Raw genomic sequence first — 16,487 nt, forward strand, 5'->3', positions numbered from 1 at the left:
TCCTTACTAGACCTTTTCCAAATATATTTTTAAAATTAGAAATGTTCTTGTGTTATTTGTTCTATATAAACTTTGTCGCAGTTCTAATATGAAATTTTAGACATGCTACAATTAAATTTTCCTTTTTAGAATCATTCAATCTCGTTTCAATTCCGTGTTTTCTGGTATTTTTGCATATTTTATCCATAATTCCTTTTTTATATCAAATAAAAAGAAAAAATAAAAGCTGTAACGTCATAGAACCATATTTTTTATTTATTAAAAATGATATATAAAATATATAACTTCTGGCCTATATATATATATATATATATATATATATATATATATATATATATATATATAAAGTACTCGTTACATAGATCCTACGTAAGGCGTCAACCTAGTGATCGGCCGAAGGTCATAATCTCTCAATTTAATCTCTTCCTTTTCATAATCTCCGCTCTTGCCACCACTTTTACTCAATAGACAAATGTCCGTTATAGTTATATCTTTACTGACCGCCTTGCACATATCGTAAATAGTCAAGGCAGCTACGCTGACAGCTGTTAAAGCCTCCATCTCTACACCTGTTCGCCCTTCACACTGAATCTCTGAGAATATATTGACAGTTTCATTATCCACGTCCAGGGCCGCGGTAACATTCACCTTAGTGAGGGAGATATTATGACACAGAGGTATAATTTCCGAGGTCTTTTTTGCCCCTAATATTCCGGATATTTGAGCGATGCTCAACACGTCACCTTTTTTTACAGCATTAGCGTTTATCAACCTGGTAATAGTAGGTCCTACCTTTACAACGGCCGAAGCCTTGGCCGATCTCATAGTGATATTTTTACCGGTCACGTCTACCATAGACGCTTTACCTTGGACGTCCACATGAGACAGGATAGGCTTGGTTGAATAATATCGTTTTGTTATGTGGGTATTACCAGAGACCGAGAATAAATAAGAGAAATTAAGGCCCACGGAGATCGATGGCGTTAATTTAAACGACTGGTCTTTTACGTTGAAAATATCTGGAGACGACAACACATCTGAAATAAATACAAATTAAAGAGAAATGTAACATTTTTTATAATATCAATAGTTAAGGTCAAAATTAATATTAAATATGTAGAATTTATTACGTGAAAATGTACAAATTATCTTATAATGAAATTAAAATTACTGTACCTACTGAAACAATAAAAGGTAATAAAGAAAACATAGTATATTGAATATATCAATGGGTGGGAGGAGGTTAATAACTCAAAAGCATAAATCTAGCATTAAATAGTTGACAAATCAACTGACTCGACTCAATTGATATGTATTAATTGTGTTGCTGGGATACTAAGAAATGACAATTAGGTCAATTTAAGAAGTGTGTTAAAGATGAATTAATTTTTAAAATAAATTGATTAGCATAACAAAGAACTTAATTGATTTTAATTTATAATTAATTAAAGAAAAAAACTTTAAGACCGTTCTGCCGTTAATACAGGTAAGTTTTATATCTGTATGTAATTTTTTCAGGTAGTTTAAATTTAAAGACACTTTTACAGTAGTTTAAAAACATCAATACTAATATGTTAGTAAGGAATTTTAGCTGTTAATTACCTTTTTTCAACTAAACTATTAGTTAAAGAGAAACTAAAAAACTAGCAATTACATTATACTATCCACCAATAAGAATCATAGGACGATTTTCCAATTGCGATAAATTCAACATGCCTGTAAAAAAACAAGAAAAGCTTTTCCTATTTCCTAAACTTAAAACAGGTTTGAATGTTAATATATGTGTATATACTCAGCTGATGATTACCTGCATGTTGCTTTTTTTTCCTTTGAACTGCTGCTCCAACAAGGCTGATGAGATCTTCCTCAGAACAATTTGACCTTATAGCATCTCTTAAAGATATTTCAGTATTTCCAAATAGGCAAACTTTTAAGTTTCCATCAGCTGTAACTCTAAGACGATTACAAGAACCACAAAAATGTTCAGTCATAGATGTGATAAAGCCTACTTGACCTTTATAACCAGGCACTTTCCATGCCTGTTTATAAAAAAAACTGTTTTAAAAATTCTAGGATATGAATAAGTTCACTTACCTTTGAGGTGTCATTAGGAATGCTTTTTAAAGGGTAGAAATCTCTATGAGCTTCTTTGATTTTATTCACCATTTCTTTATAAGAAACCATTTTGTCTTTGTTCCACTTATTACCAGAGAACGGCATATATTCTATAAATCTGACATCCAAATTTTTATCTCTAGTCAGTTCTACAAAATCCAGCAACTCTTCATCATTAAGGCCTTTCATCAAGACACAATTTATTTTAACCGGATCATATCCAAGCTGCAGAGCCAAATCAATTCCTGCGAGAGCTCGTTTCCAGCCATTGCGACGAGTAATTTTTTCATATTTTTGAGCATTTAGTGTATCTAAGCTGATATTTAAAATATCCAAGCCCGCTTTCTGAAGCGCCACCAGCTGCCTTGTTAATGTGAGTCCGTTTGTGGTCATTGCAACTATTTCCAAACCTGATATTTTCTTCAAATTACCTACAATATCAACTAAATCTTTTCGAACTGTAGGTTCCCCTCCGGTCAATCTGATTTTAGTAACTCCTTGTTTGACAAAAACTCCAGCAATTTGTAAAATCTCATCTGTGGTTAGTAGATTTGATTTATCTGTTAAACTTACTCCTTCTTCAGGCATACAGTATTGACCTAAAAATGTAACATAATTAAATTCATAACCCACCGTCAAATCCAATAAAAATTTACATCTCAAGTTACATCTTTCTGTAAGAGAAATTCTAAGATAAGTGTGATGTCTACCAAAAGTATCTGTTAAAGGACTACTTTCGATTTTTTTCTGAAAAAATAAAAGCACTATTTAATTCCCACTATAAAAAGCAAACTACATATGTAATAAACAAGTGGATTACCAAATATTTATGTATATACTTAATTGTTATACCCTAAAACTAATATCTGTCCGATATTAACCTGATTTTTCGTTAAAGGAACACTAGACATGAGACGAAAACTACAGTTAATCGACGCCTTAAAAGCTGGATATTTTATATTTTTTAACATTATTCTCCCACTTTTAATCTTAGTAATCCTACAATATTTACTTAGTGAATAAATATGCTCACAAATAAACAAAAAGTCAACAGGTTTTACTGGTTGTTGTTGGTTGATAAGAAAAGATTAAAAAATCTGTGCGAATATTTCTCAAATCTCAAAATATTTTGAGTTCATTAAAGCATTGTTTTAATAAGAACGCAGAAACTTATCATATAGTAATATGGAAATGGATCATACTCTATGGAAGCTTATTTATGTTTTCTTGGCATAGAAAAAATAGCATAGTTTATTGGTTTGTTTGAATGTGGCTTGTGGGTTGCTGAATTTCTAGGAGCAATAAAAGGCTAGAGATAAAATAAATTTGATACTTTTTTCATGTTATCCAGAAATACAACATAATATACATAGAGAATACTCTATGACAATATACAATACACAATTTAAAAATAATAATAATATAAGAAAGCTATTGGAATAATCAAAAATATATTACTGTATGTTCAATTGCTTGTTTTGAGTTAAATAAACAGTTATTCAGTTCAGGTTATTTAGTAAAACTTTTTAAAAAGAAATTAAATGTGATTTTTGTTTACATAAAATTATGAATAAATCAAGAGAACCAGAAATTGAGACTGATTTTATAGAGGCAAGATAATATCTCATGCCCCAGACTCTAACAAAATTGTTTTATTATACTGTCAGTAGGTCTTTGAGGTATGTCTTATTTTATTCAGCGATTTTGCCATGTCGATAATATAACAAAATTTTTGTCAAATGTTTTAAAAAAAGTAAATTTAAAAGCATTCAATTGTACATTCGATAATGATCTTTCAGATAAAATATTAAAAATACTAATGGAGAGATGGAAGAGATAATTTTGATTTGCAATGCACCAAAGTTTTTTGCTTATAGTTTTATATATGTATATAATATTTATATTTTATAGATATATTTATTTTTATATCATATTTATGTTTTGTAGAAAAATTTACATTATACATTTATATTTATTGTTATAGTTTATAGTTATATTTATTTATTTTTAAATATTATATTTATACGTATATTTAATTGAATTTAATTTAATAAATTTATTTCAGAAAAACATTGTTTTTTATTTAAATTTCATTGGTCAATTAAACATGTCGTCAAGGCTGTCACGTGCCCAACATTACTAATGAGCCAATCAAATGTCTTCACTAGCGTTGGGAACTATTGACTGAAAACAGTCGAAACACTCGATAGTCAAAAAATAGCCACTGAAAATAGTAACTAATATTTTCAGTCAAATGCACGGTTCGACTGTTTTTTTCTATTCGTGATGTCAGATGAAGATGTACGAATTCTTGTCTGTATAAAATGTGAGGTAGGAAAGGACAGAGATAAATACTTGGAGCAGTTAATTATAAATATCTTTATATTCTCCAATGGTACTATAAGCAAGACAGATATATATATATATATATATATATATATATATATATATATATATATATATATATATATATATATATATATATTCATTCACGTGATAACCTTAAAAAAAAAGGATTAATATATTTAAACACGATAAAACATTTGTGGTGTTATTATTCCATTCCTTTTTACACATCCACAGAAAAATTATATTATTTATTAAATGATAATAGAAATTAGTAATTTTTTTTCTTATCTTTTTTAAAGTTATCACAAGAATGAATATATATACATCTCTGTCTCGCTTATACTACCATTGGAGAATATAAAGACATTTAAAATTAACTGCTCCAAGTATTTATCGCCGTCCTTTCCTATCTCACATTTTTATAGACAAGAATTCGTACATCTGTTTTTTTTTTGGCCTAGAACCGGGTAGGGGAATCCTGTTACGGATACCTGGTCGGGAAGACCCGCAAGAATAAGCGAGTTGGACCGGTTATGTGGAGACTGCCTCTGGGCTACCCACTAAACCCCACCCTATCAGCTGATCCAATGACCCTAACTGATACTTCTTACTGTTAGTAAGGAGGGTACCCGTAACCGGTAACACCGTTAAGAGGCACAAGGGCCAGGCAAGGACGTGGCGTCGTTATCACACCACGCAGCCTGCGGTACATGAATTAATCGCTCGCCGCAGAAGGTCGAGACAACTTGGAGTTAGAGCACGACGGGGTAGTGTCGGCTGTGATACAATAAGGCTACGAAGAGCCGAATGAGTTATTGGCCTAAAATATCGGCCAACTCGGTAATACATCTATTGTCCGAGAGATGAAGAGTGGAGAAATATCTCGAGTAAACCTCGGATATAAAATCGTGAACTTGGGGGACGTCTGTTTCTCTATGAATTTGATTGTTCCTGACGAACCAGGGGGCACTGATAATTCTCCTGAGAATTTTGTTTTGAAACACTTGAAGACGTTCCACCTGGCTAGGTGAGACGTATTTTAGATAGACACTGGAGCCGTATAGAACGACTGATCGAACCAGCATCTTGTACAGGAGAGATTTTATAGATAGAGGAAGCCTGCTGGCCCTGTTGATAAGCGGGAACAGCAAATTAACAATACCTTGACCTTTATGGAGGGACTTTTGAATGTGGGAATTCCACCTAAATTTGCGATCGAAGACAAGACCGAGATAGGTGGCTTCTTCTGACTATGGGATTTCGGCGTTCTCGATTTTAAGACACGAAATGCTCGGTACAAAACGCTTCTTATGGAAGAAGATGGCCTGGGTTTTCTCTGGGTTGACCTGCAACCTCCAGAAATGTAACCACTGGACCGTCTCATCGAGTTGTTTTTGGAGTCTGCTTCGGATGTGCGGTGCTACTCTTGAAGAAGCAAAGTAAGCAGTGTCGTCTGCGTAAAAAGCAGACTCAACTTGTGGTCTCCTAGGGATATCTGAAAGAAAGATATTAAATAGAGCGGGTGCCAGGGGGGAGCCTTGTGGAACTACTGCGTCGATGGTTTTCCGGCTAGAGATTTGATAAGAGCTGTTAGGTCATCAGGTAGACCTAATCGGATGCATTTCGCCACTAAGCCTTCGTGCCAAACCTTGTCAAAGGCTTTGGTTAGGTCCAAGAAGACCGCTCCAAGTCTTTCACGTCGGTTAAAAGCACAGTTGATTTTTGCGGCCAGCCGATGGGCCTGATGAACGGCTAAATGTTTAGCGTGGCACCCGAATTGCTCATCTGGAATGATATTGTTTGTCTTCGTAAAATCATTAAGAGCATAAAGAATTATTTATGCTCTTTCAGCAAGTTTGGAAATGGAACTTAGTAGGCTGATAGGTCTGTAGTCAGAACGTGATGACTTAGCTCCTTTTTTGGGGATAACTGCGATGAATGCATGTTTCTATGTGGATGGAAAGTGTTGCAGCCTCAGAATGGCGTTGATGATATTACTTAGTTCGGCGAGCTGCTTGTAGGGAAGGTTTTTGAGTTGGGCTATCGAAATATTATCGAAACCCGGGGCCGTTTTATTCCGAATCTTGCTGATCATTTGAGTGAGTATTTTAGGAGTGACTAGATGGTTTAAAAGATAACTCGGAGGCACTTGCGAACGAACGGAGTTGGAATTCCTAATGATTTCATCGTTCTCAGCAGCGTTTATATTTGTAGCAGGAGAGAGGCGTTCCATTTGGGCCTTATAGGTTTTAGCGAGGAGCTCGGCCTTTTCGTGGTCGGTGACTGTAAAACTTCCTGTCTCCGCTGACTTTAGGGGGGGAATGACGTTTTGCGCCTTCCCCACGAGGCTTTTAGAGAGTCGTCAGAAAGTTGCGGGGCCATCCAGCATCTGGTCCGCTAGAAATGAGTTCCATTTCTCGGACCGCCAGGCTTTAATTGATTCCTTCACTTCTCGTTTTACTCTGTTGGCCTCCCTGTTGTCTGCCGAGTTGAGGGTGACACGAGCTCTACGATAGAGACGATTTTTGAGTCGGATCTGTGACTTGATGCCTTCAGGAACTGGCTCACTTTGAGAGTTTGAATAAGATGGAACTTCGAATGATGAATTGTGATAGGCGGACTGAATGTCTCGTGTGAGCTTCGACACGGCACGCTCGAGTTGGTCAGATCGATCAATCTTCGGGATTGGATCGGATTCCAAGAGAATTTCCTGTTATCTCTTCCAGTCGGTTTTCTTTCTGGCCTCGAAGCGAGGAATTTCGATTGCGCAACAATCCCCGAGAGTTAATATAATCGGACGATGGTCCGAATGTAACTTGACGAGAACTTGTACATCAGAAGGACGATTGATGTTCTGGAGAATGAAAAAATCCAGAATGCGTGGAGTGCCCCGTTGTCCAATAGCGGGGTGATGGGTAGGCTCATCCGGCAGGGCAAGACCAAGCCCTAAGTTTGCACTCAGTGCTGCGATGTCGTTGCCTGCTCGATTTGCGCGCTCGTAATCCCGCATGGGATCGTGAGCGTTGAAGTCTCTGTTAAATATATGACTTGTCTCGATACAAGAGACAGTATAGAAAGGAGGAAGAAAAGTTAGTAGAGGGCGCTGGGGAATGTAGATTAGGTAAAGTTTTTAGTTCGGTATAGTATATATATAATTATATATACACGAAGGAAAGTGTAAGTAACAAGATGGCTGTATGCAACAGACGGAAATTAATTTCGGAGCACTAGAGCACTCAAAGATTAATGACCATCAGAAGGAACACCAGAAAACTAGAAAAATGTAATCTTGAGTTATCAGTAAGAAGGAAGAAAACATTGTAATCAATGTAGTAAATAGTGGTGCAGTGGTTAAGAGTTTGGAAGGTCAATCACGTGTATAATATACAAGGATCAGTGAAGCACTAGTAAACTAGTAGCGTGCGATCCAACAGAATTACCAGTAGGATAGAAGAAAACATTGTAATCAATGTAGTAAATAGTAATGGAGTAATTAAGAGTTTAGAAAATCAATCACGTGTATAATATTCAAGGATCAATGAAGGACTAGTAAACTAGTAACATGGGATCCAACAGAATTATCAGTAGGATAGAAGGAAATATTGTAATCAATGTAGTAATTAGTAATGAAGTAATCAACAGTTTAGAAAATCAACCACGTGTATAATTTACAACGGTCAGAGAAACACTAGTAAACGAGTAACATGGGGTCCAACATAATTATCGGTAGGATAAAGAAAGCATTGTAATCAATGTACCAATTAGTAATGGAGAAGAGTTTAGGAAATCAACCATGTGTAAGTTGCAAGGACCAGAGAAGTATTGAAAACTAGGAACATGGGGTCCAACCTAATTATCGGTAGGATAAAGAAACATTGTAATCAACGTAGCAATTCGTAATGTAGACGAGTTTAAAAAATCAACCATGTGTTAGTTGTAAGGACCAGAGAAGTATTGAAAACTAGAAATAAGGGGTCGAACAGAATTACAGGTAGAATGAAAAGCTATGGAACCCAATAAAGAAGAATTTTTAATTTGTAAGGATGGAGAACAAAGTTACTTTGAGTTTAGTTACAAAATATTAGAATTCTGATATAAATATCAATTCTATTGGTGAAAAAGATAGATAAACCTTGTTCTATGTGCGTAGAAGCTAGAGACAAGAACAAGTGCAATCGAAGAATTAATTTATTTAGATATTTATAGGCTAATAAACCCAATATCTGAAGATGGAGGAAGATTTATAAAGGATAGAAAATACTAGATGATTTGTCCCATTTTATCAGAGTAAAAATCCTTAAGACAGAAAATGAAGCTGAAAAGAATTTCAAATACATTAATGAATTAGAAAGACAGCATGGAGTAAAGCTATTTTGTAGGAAAAAGGGAATTCATTTAGAATATAGCAACAGCCCATTCACCGCAAAGTAATGGAAAAGCGGAAAGATTAAACATTACATTTAGGATATTACTAATTAATTAAATTTAGTTCTGTTTATGAACTAAACAAGATACCAACAATTAAATCGATCATTATGGATTAAGAAATTCACCTAAAGGTTGGAATACAAGATGACATGAAGAGTGTATAGTGGATTTAATGGACAGTCTTTATGAAGTTAAACAGTTTATTGGAATGGAAAAAGCGGTTATTATCACATAAATTGAAATTAATATTAACACCAGCAAGAGTGAAAAATAATTTACTTATAATTTATAGGGTAATATATAGAAGATTAAAAGGCATATAAGTTTTGTTAGTTACAAGATCGCATCTAAGCAGATCAATTTGGTACGCCAATGGCAGTCAACTTAATATGGATAATAGTAAAGAAATAATTAAAGATATACCGTTTAGAAATATATATAGAGAGACTAATATAAGGTGAGCAGATAAAATTCCAAAGAAGAATCTGTGAGTAAACCGATGTAGATAATTTTGCAAGAGAAAGGAAATTAGACGACCATGAGATATATGTCGCCTACTGTCTGCTTATTTCAACAGAAAAGACACCCACAGTTGAAGATGATATGTTTTCATTACAACAAGTCAATGATAAGAGAACGTTAAATAAAGTAATGGATTAAGTACCGAATCATAAATGATTCGTAATAGTCTCCACCGATTATTTTTGAGGTTGGGCCGTCGAAGAGCGTTTTGAAGGCAGACGAGTCATGCGTGGAGCATTTGCTGTACAGAGAGGTGATCACGCTTGGACGATCCTGAGTTTCCACCTGGCTAGAGGTGAAAAACGATGAGAGGGTTTTAGGAGAGTCTCCTGGATAAGTGCTATATCGATGCTTGAAGACGAAAGAACGAGTTCCAGCTCCACTTTTTTATCGCGTAAGCTGTTCCATTACATGATTACATGCTTTTAAGCACAGGAAGCAGCCATTTTGACGAGTAAACAACTGCTGAAAGCTAGATGGGAAAAGGGGGGTTGCCGCTTAGGCGGCTACATTGGGAAATAATTGTTGGGATTGAAAGAACTGCAGGATGTTGAGCATCTGCTGCAGTGTGAAGGTAGTTGGAAGACCCGCTGGCAGTGCAGAAGGTTGCATTGGGGCAGGGGCTGGGATATTGGCGGGAGCCGCCCGGTTGGAGGAGGCCAGCTTTTGAGCTCCTCCTTCCTCCCTGGTTGGTCCACGCAGAGTTTGTGTTGCCGGAGGCTTGTCTGGATTGGATTGGTCTAAGATTCCTGGGAGCAGGTCGACAGCTACAACCTGTGTAATTAGCTGTGTGTGGGTCTCCACAATTGCTGCATTTAGGTGGCGCATCGCGTACCTTGGTGCACAAACGGGTTTCATGGTGTCCGGCGCATTTGATACACCGGGGAAGCGCTCTACAATCGCTGGAATGGCCAAACTGCTGGCAGTTGTAGCACTGCATAGGCTGGCCGTTGCCTCGCTGGAGTTCGACTTTCACGATTGACAGGCCTATTTTGGTGAGATTAATGATGTTCCTTCCTTCGTTAGGAACAACGACCTGGATTATGGGAAGGTCTTCGAGTGGTTTAAGTTTCCACCTTTGAAGAGATTTTGGGTGGAAACCTTACGAAATAAGGTGTTCTTTGGCTTCGTCAACCGTTACAATCGTTGGAATGTTACGGATGATGACTCGTATTGGCCTTTCAGAAGGAGTGAAATGCATATTTCCGGTCATCAAGAAGCTTGGTCAGTTTGCAGAAGTCGTTCGAAGTTGGTACAAATAAGCGAGTTCGAGCGAGTAAATTTATGTTTGTGATTGTTTAAAATTATGATTGGCCAAAATGCAAGAGTGTAAAATCCGACAAGAAAAATGACCCCAGTCACGCCTATTTTAAACTTGATCACGCATCAGTCGATAGACTTAATACCCAGGATCGTGGTTCAAAGCAGTAGGTTCAGTCCAAATAAAGCTTAGTTGGTAAAAATTATACTCTACAATATAGCAAAAAAACTTATCAAGCATCTTCTATGGCTATAAAGATCTCAGAAATATCAAGAGTGATGTTAAAAAACATTGAATGAAATTTAGAATTGAATGTTTTTTTTACTATATGACTAGAATATTTCAGTCACCATAATCAAGAGGAAAAGAAACAAAAACTAAATCATTAGACTTAACCAGATAACTATTCATTTTATATTAAAACAGAATTTTTTTGAGGTGTATAACCATCCAGATTTGTTAAAATTTCATTACAGGTAGCCAGGTTTTCTAAAATATTTGGTATGCTCCAGTGTTTCATTAATAAAGCATGTTCAAGTTTAAATCTGCAAAAATGGCTCATTGTAAAATTGTTGTTTTAACTAAAATTATACTTTTTATTTACCCACTGTGTCGAATACATTTTAAAGATGTGCAATGAGCTGTTGAATGAAGCTTAAGACCAATTTCATGAATTAGTTGTATCAGATATGTTTCATATTCATTTATACAGTGTATTTCTAAACAAAAATAACAATTCAGATAATTAAGATAACATATAGGATTTATTACCTATTGTAAAGTTTGGAGCATCAAATTCAACACATTTTATACCATAAATAATTGGAATTTTCGAGTTTGCCGGTCGTATTAATCCCTGCTTTGCAAGTTCATAAGCTGTGTCAGATTGTAGATCTACTCCACTCATTCTACAAAAAGCAAGCAGAAAATATAACTGTACATTTTAAAAAAACCAACAATGGCAGCAATAATGTTATTTGAGTCAAGTCTATATATCTGAATAACATACTCAAACATTTTTTTCTGATGTGACGCTTGCATAGCACTCAAAAATCTTTCCATGTTGTGTCTTTTGACATGTTTCCATGTTGACCGCTCCACAACCTTTCCAGATTTAAAACAGTTGTCTGTTGCCTGTCCTAGAACTCCCTTCACCTTGTACACTCTTGCAGGCTTATTTTCTCTTATGAATTTTGCTTGTTTTGTACCAGATCTTATGCCAAACACTAAAAATGGAAATTAAAGCTAGATAATGTAATGAATTTCCCAATAGTCAAAATACATAACACTCCACTGGTATTCCATCCTAAATAGTTGGACCAGCTTACTGGTAAATCTTGTTCTTGATATCTAGGTCCGACCACTAATGGGTGATCAGCCAAGTTTGGTTTTACCGATACTGAGAGTTTTTTGGAAGGATTACCTTCAATCGCTACGTAATTTATTGGAGGTCTTACTTCCAATTCGTTCATACCTAAATGTTAAGTAGTGATTGTTTAATATTTTCTCTTATAGCCAAATTCTATTTTTACCTTGGCATATTTTGTGAATCAGCATTGTTCTTAAACGGCCTACAGATAATTCAGCCGGCTTAAACACGCATATAATACCTTTCAAATTATTCCAGACAACAGGCGCCTCCATAACCATTACTATTTCTAAAATTAAGTTTACTTAAAATCTAAACTATTATACTACAAATTGTTTATATATATTTGAGGTTAGCTGATCACCTTGCAGATAACCAGAAATTCATTTACAAGGATAGATTAATTGTATTTATTGTAATTATTTTGTTGGAGATATCGTATCATTACATTCTCAATATGTTTTGTTGTTATGCACAAATACTTGAGGACATTCCTTATGGATAATATGTTGATTATTTGGATATCTGTGACCAACAAAACCTCACGTATCAGCTGATAGTGTTTTTCTTGTCTTATAATTTTTCTGTCTTATAAATACATACGTGGTTTATAATGTTATGGTTTGAGGACAGTGATTATTAATTTCGTATCTTATCTTAAAAAGGGATTTGTACGTGTAAGCTAGTGATTTAAGTACCATTTAGTTATAGATTTTTAACTATATACATCATGTCATCTAATAAATCAAAAAATGAGGGTGCACTTTCTATGGGACCTCATACTTTGGCAATACCAGTTGAACTTTTTGCTTTAAACAGAGATCGTTTGGTACAGAAACTGAAACACGTAGCTGAGGATTCTATCGTTCTTTTGCAAGGAGGGGACGAAATATCCTTTTACGATACTGATATTACTTACAATGTTTTCAGGTGAGTTAAATAATTAAAGAAAGAAAGCTTGATTAACATTGTAAGTTTAGGCAGGAATCATATTTTATGTGGGCATTTGGAGTCACAGAGGCAGAATGCTATGGGGCAATTGATATAAAGACGGGAAACGCCTATCTGTTTATTCCTCACCACCCAGATGAATATGCTGTCTGGATGGGACCTTTAGCTCAAACTAATGACTTTTCAAAGAAATATGGAATATCTAATGTGTTTTATGTCGAGCAGCTCAAAGAAATAGTGGAAAAATTGAACAGGAAAAAGATATTGACTCTAAAAGGTTTCTAAAAGAAATGAAACAAAACATTGGTCATACAACCTCTTTTTTAGGTTTAAACACTGATAGTGGATTGACGGCAAAACCGGCTGTTTTCAAAGGAATTGAGCATTTCTCTGTTGATGACACAATTCTGTTCCCTATAATTGCCGATTTGAGAGTTTATAAGACTCATTATGAAATCAAAGTAATTAAATATGTAGTAGCTGTATCAAGCTATGCGCACAGACAGATAATGAGAACTGTTAAACCAGGTCAGCATGAATATCAAGCTGAATCTGAATTTCTTCACATTTGCTATAAAAAAGGTAGGTCAATGGAAACATTCTCTGAATTTCATTAATGTTAATCTAAATAGGTGGGTGTCGACATGTATCATACACATGCATATGTGGTTCTGGTGTAAATGGAGCTATCTTGCACTATGGCCATGCTGCAGCACCTAACGACGATTCTATCAAGAATGGAGTTTTATGTCTTTTTGATATGGGCGCCAATTATTTCGGATATGCCGCCGATATTACCTGCACATTTCCTGGTAAGATTTTAAAATTTCTTTGATAACAAGTTTATTGGTTTGATCTCAATTTGAAGCAAATGGTAAATTCACTCCGGATCAAAAGCTAATATACGAAGCTGTTTTAAAATCCAATCGGGCGGTTCATAAGGCTGCCAAGCCAGGTGTTTCCTGGGTGGACATGCATAGTTTAGCCAATAAGGTTTTGCTGGAAGAACTCAAAAGAGGAGGCCTGTTACAGGGAGATATTACTGAGATGTTCAATGCTGGCTTAGGCGCTATTTTCCAGGTATGTAAATGCATCTTATTCTATTTAGTCACCGTATATGTACTTTAATAGCAATATACTTACAGTAACAGGTCAATTGAAAAGTCCCTGGCCTACCGTAGTAAAACACATTTTTTGGCAAAATTAGTTTTTTTATTCATCGTAATTCCCTTCAAAGGTGATACACTGATTATAGCGACCAACTTTTGTTGGGGGGTCAGTTTCGGCGATCAGCTCTTCATTCAACGAAAATTTGTTGCCAGCGAGCATTCTTTTGAGATCTAAGAACAGTAAATAGTCGCTGGGGGCCAGATCTGGAGAATACGGCGGATGAGGAAGTAATTCGAAGCCCAATTCAGGGATTTTTGACACGGTGCATTGTCTTGGTGAAGCAGCACTTTCTTTTTCTTCAAATGCGACCCTTTATCGTCGATTTCGCCCTTCAAACGGTCCAATAACGCTATGTAATAGTCGCTGTTGATGGTCCTTCCTTTTTCAAGGTAGTCAATGAAAATTATTCCATACGCATCCCAAAATACAGACGCCATAACCTTGCCAGCCGACTGCTGCGTTTTTCCACGCTTTGGAGCGGGTTCATCGTGTGCAGGCAACAGGATGACTGTCGATGGACTTCGTCGTCGAGACGGAGTGAAATGATGGAGCCATGTTTCATCCAAGCAAAAACTCAGGTTTATTACGGTTGATCATCTTCAAACACCTTCAAACTCGTCGTTGTTTTTGGTCAAAAGTGAGCTCGCGCGGCACCCACTTTACACAGAGCTTTCTCATACCCAAATATTCGTGAATGATGTTATGTACACGTTCAGTTGATATCTTTAGAGTGTCTGCTATTTCATTCAGTTTCAATTTACGGCCATTCAAAATCATTTTGTGGATTTTTTAAATGTTTTCGTCGATAACAACCTCTTTTGGGCGTCCACTGCGTTCACCGTTCTAATCTAATTTCACCACGTCTAAACTTCAAAAATCAACTAATCCTTGATATCAGTGTCCGGAAACTCGGCATCAAACCAAGTTTTTGCATCAACTGTATTTTTTCAAAAAGCAATATTTTATCAACACACGAAATTCCTTTTTATCCATTTTTTTTCACAGTAACAAAAGTTGTTTCACTCAAAATGCTATAATTTACAATCTAATGATGAAACCGACAGCTGTCAAATTTATACACGCATCTTTTGAGAGTTAGGGCTAACTGAAAAACATATGGATTTAATTCTAGTAGCGCCATCTATATGTTAGGCCGGGTACTTTTCAATTGACCTGTTATTTTATTTAATCTATTTTTGATTTGTATAATTTATTTTTGTGATGTTTTAGCCTCATGGTTTGGGTCATTTGATGGGATTAGATGTACATGACGTCGGTGGTTATTTATCAGGACAACCACAGAGACCCACCCAACCGGGACTGAGTAAACTAAGAACTGCTCGTGTGTTACAAGCAGGTATGGTGCTTACCATCGAACCAGGGTGCTATTTCATCGATCCCGTTAGTACAGTTTAAATAGCAATGATTGATTGTAAAAAAATCCTAAACAAACATTCTATAATTTTACAGCTTTTGGATAAAGCTTTGGCAGATCCTGTGATGAAATCCTTCCTGGTGCCCGATGTCATAGCGCGGTTCCGAAACTTCGGAGGTGTACGCATCGAAGATGATGTGCTAATCACAGAAAATGGTGTAGAAGACCTAACTAGAGTGCCCAGAACGGTGGAAGAGATTGAAGCATGGATAAACGCTGATAATGTCGATGAAACGAAATATTTAGATGAAGAGCGATTGTTCACCTGGTAAATATCAAGTTATATCTGCTGTTTATACACTGTCCCTTTATTATGTTAAATTAATAAAATATCTTATTGACTCAGACTTGTTTACATTTAAACAATCAATAATAAATAATCTTGTTAACATTTGTATGTTACTATTGATACCTGAATCACTCATTAAATGCCATCTTGTCACATATCATATTCTAAACAAAGTTTAAAGCCACCTTTTAAAACTACTTTACATAGATGACAGATAAACATTTTAAGTTAACTAAATAAATTGTTCTACTGATTATTTAGATTAACAATAAATAGTTTCAATATCAAAACTAAATAATCAGGATTACAAAAGTTGTTTCCTGAATTATTGGGAAAATGTTCCAATGAATGAAAATTAAACGAAAAAATCTTTCGGTCTCGTTGAAACGCAGTTATGTCGATAATATTACTCTGTGATAGTTTATGGAAGAACATATTCAATATGATCTTGTTGTTTACATTGATTTTAGTTCTGTTGTTGATTGAGCACGCTGATCTTTACTTAGGCAGTTAAACTTTGAGTTTCATTAGTTATGTGCAAGATATGACATTCAGACACCTGCTCGCCAAGGTGATTTTCGCAAAATATGCGATAAGC

At 35.5% G+C, this 16,487-nt stretch overlaps 3 protein-coding genes across 7 annotated transcripts; 1 reads left to right on the forward strand and 2 right to left on the reverse strand.

The window, feature by feature from the left end:
* Positions 1-234: 234 nt before the first annotated feature.
* On the reverse strand, positions 235-3,291 carry Mocs1 (Molybdenum cofactor synthesis 1). 4 transcript variants are annotated; one of them, XM_076401959.1, is made up of 6 exons: positions 3,177-3,291; positions 2,997-3,114; positions 2,772-2,862; positions 2,095-2,714; positions 1,808-2,039; positions 235-1,037 (listed from the first exon to the last, which is right to left on the reverse strand). In XM_076401959.1, exons 2-6 carry the CDS (start codon positions 3,084-3,086, stop codon positions 355-357), a joined length of 1,716 nt encoding a protein of 571 aa, XP_076258074.1. In that variant the 5' UTR covers positions 3,087-3,114; positions 3,177-3,291; the 3' UTR covers positions 235-354. The 4 variants fall into 4 exon arrangements, with proteins under 4 accessions (XP_076258074.1, XP_076258078.1, XP_076258075.1 ...); XM_076401963.1 differs by lacking the exon at positions 2,997-3,114 and having other exon boundaries at positions 3,149-3,267; XM_076401960.1 differs by lacking the exon at positions 3,177-3,291 and having other exon boundaries at positions 2,968-3,089.
* A 7,769-nt stretch (positions 3,292-11,060) lies between these two features.
* LOC143195102 (pseudouridylate synthase TRUB2, mitochondrial) lies at positions 11,061-12,548 on the reverse strand. Of its 2 annotated transcripts, XM_076401966.1 has the most exons (7): positions 12,409-12,548; positions 12,208-12,333; positions 11,958-12,149; positions 11,685-11,901; positions 11,447-11,583; positions 11,280-11,394; positions 11,061-11,220 (listed from the first exon to the last, which is right to left on the reverse strand). In XM_076401966.1, the coding sequence occupies exons 2-7, from the start codon at positions 12,323-12,325 to the stop codon at positions 11,088-11,090; spliced, it is 912 nt and encodes a 303-aa protein (XP_076258081.1). In that variant the 5' UTR covers positions 12,326-12,333; positions 12,409-12,548; the 3' UTR covers positions 11,061-11,087. The 2 variants fall into 2 exon arrangements, with proteins under 2 accessions (XP_076258081.1, XP_076258080.1); XM_076401965.1 differs by lacking the exon at positions 12,409-12,548 and having other exon boundaries at positions 12,208-12,389.
* A 2-nt stretch (positions 12,549-12,550) lies between these two features.
* LOC143195101 (xaa-Pro dipeptidase) lies at positions 12,551-15,945 on the forward strand. Its single transcript, XM_076401964.1, has 7 exons — positions 12,551-12,974; positions 13,025-13,272; positions 13,323-13,577; positions 13,628-13,807; positions 13,864-14,075; positions 15,396-15,566; positions 15,636-15,945. The coding sequence occupies exons 1-7, from the start codon at positions 12,775-12,777 to the stop codon at positions 15,870-15,872; spliced, it is 1,503 nt and encodes a 500-aa protein (XP_076258079.1). The 5' UTR covers positions 12,551-12,774; the 3' UTR covers positions 15,873-15,945.
* Positions 15,946-16,487: the final 542 nt, after the last annotated feature.

This window comes from Rhynchophorus ferrugineus, unplaced genomic scaffold (assembly GCF_030347505.1).
Source record: "Rhynchophorus ferrugineus isolate W39M unplaced genomic scaffold, kcgeb_rfMv2 rfM4, whole genome shotgun sequence".
NCBI lineage: Eukaryota > Metazoa > Arthropoda > Insecta > Coleoptera > Curculionidae > Rhynchophorus > Rhynchophorus ferrugineus.

What these genes read in the sequence shown, in the direction of transcription:
- Mocs1 (XM_076401959.1), bottom strand. Translation starts at nt 3,086, where the DNA reads ATGTTAAAAAATATAAAATATCCAGCTTTTAAGGCGTCGATTAACTGT. An exon ending in AGAAAGATGTAACTTGAGAT is followed by an intron (nt 2,715 to 2,771) that starts GTAAATTTTTAT and finishes TTACATTTTTAG; the next exon opens with GTCAATACTGTATGCCTGAA. An exon ending in GAAAAAAAAGCAACATGCAG is followed by an intron (nt 1,038 to 1,807) that starts GTAATCATCAGC and finishes TATTTATTTCAG; the next exon opens with ATGTGTTGTCGTCTCCAGAT.
- LOC143195102 (XM_076401966.1), bottom strand. Translation starts at nt 12,325, where the DNA reads ATGGTTATGGAGGCGCCTGTTGTCTGGAATAATTTGAAAGGTATTATA. An exon ending in GATTCACAAAATATGCCAAG is followed by an intron (nt 12,150 to 12,207) that starts GTAAAAATAGAA and finishes CTTAACATTTAG; the next exon opens with GTATGAACGAATTGGAAGTA. An exon ending in AAATGTATTCGACACAGTGG is followed by an intron (nt 11,221 to 11,279) that starts GTAAATAAAAAG and finishes CCATTTTTGCAG; the next exon opens with ATTTAAACTTGAACATGCTT.
- LOC143195101 (XM_076401964.1), top strand. Translation starts at nt 12,775, where the DNA reads ATGTCATCTAATAAATCAAAAAATGAGGGTGCACTTTCTATGGGACCT. An exon ending in TCACATTTGCTATAAAAAAG is followed by an intron (nt 13,578 to 13,627) that starts GTAGGTCAATGG and finishes TAATCTAAATAG; the next exon opens with GTGGGTGTCGACATGTATCA. An exon ending in TATTACCTGCACATTTCCTG is followed by an intron (nt 13,808 to 13,863) that starts GTAAGATTTTAA and finishes CTCAATTTGAAG; the next exon opens with CAAATGGTAAATTCACTCCG.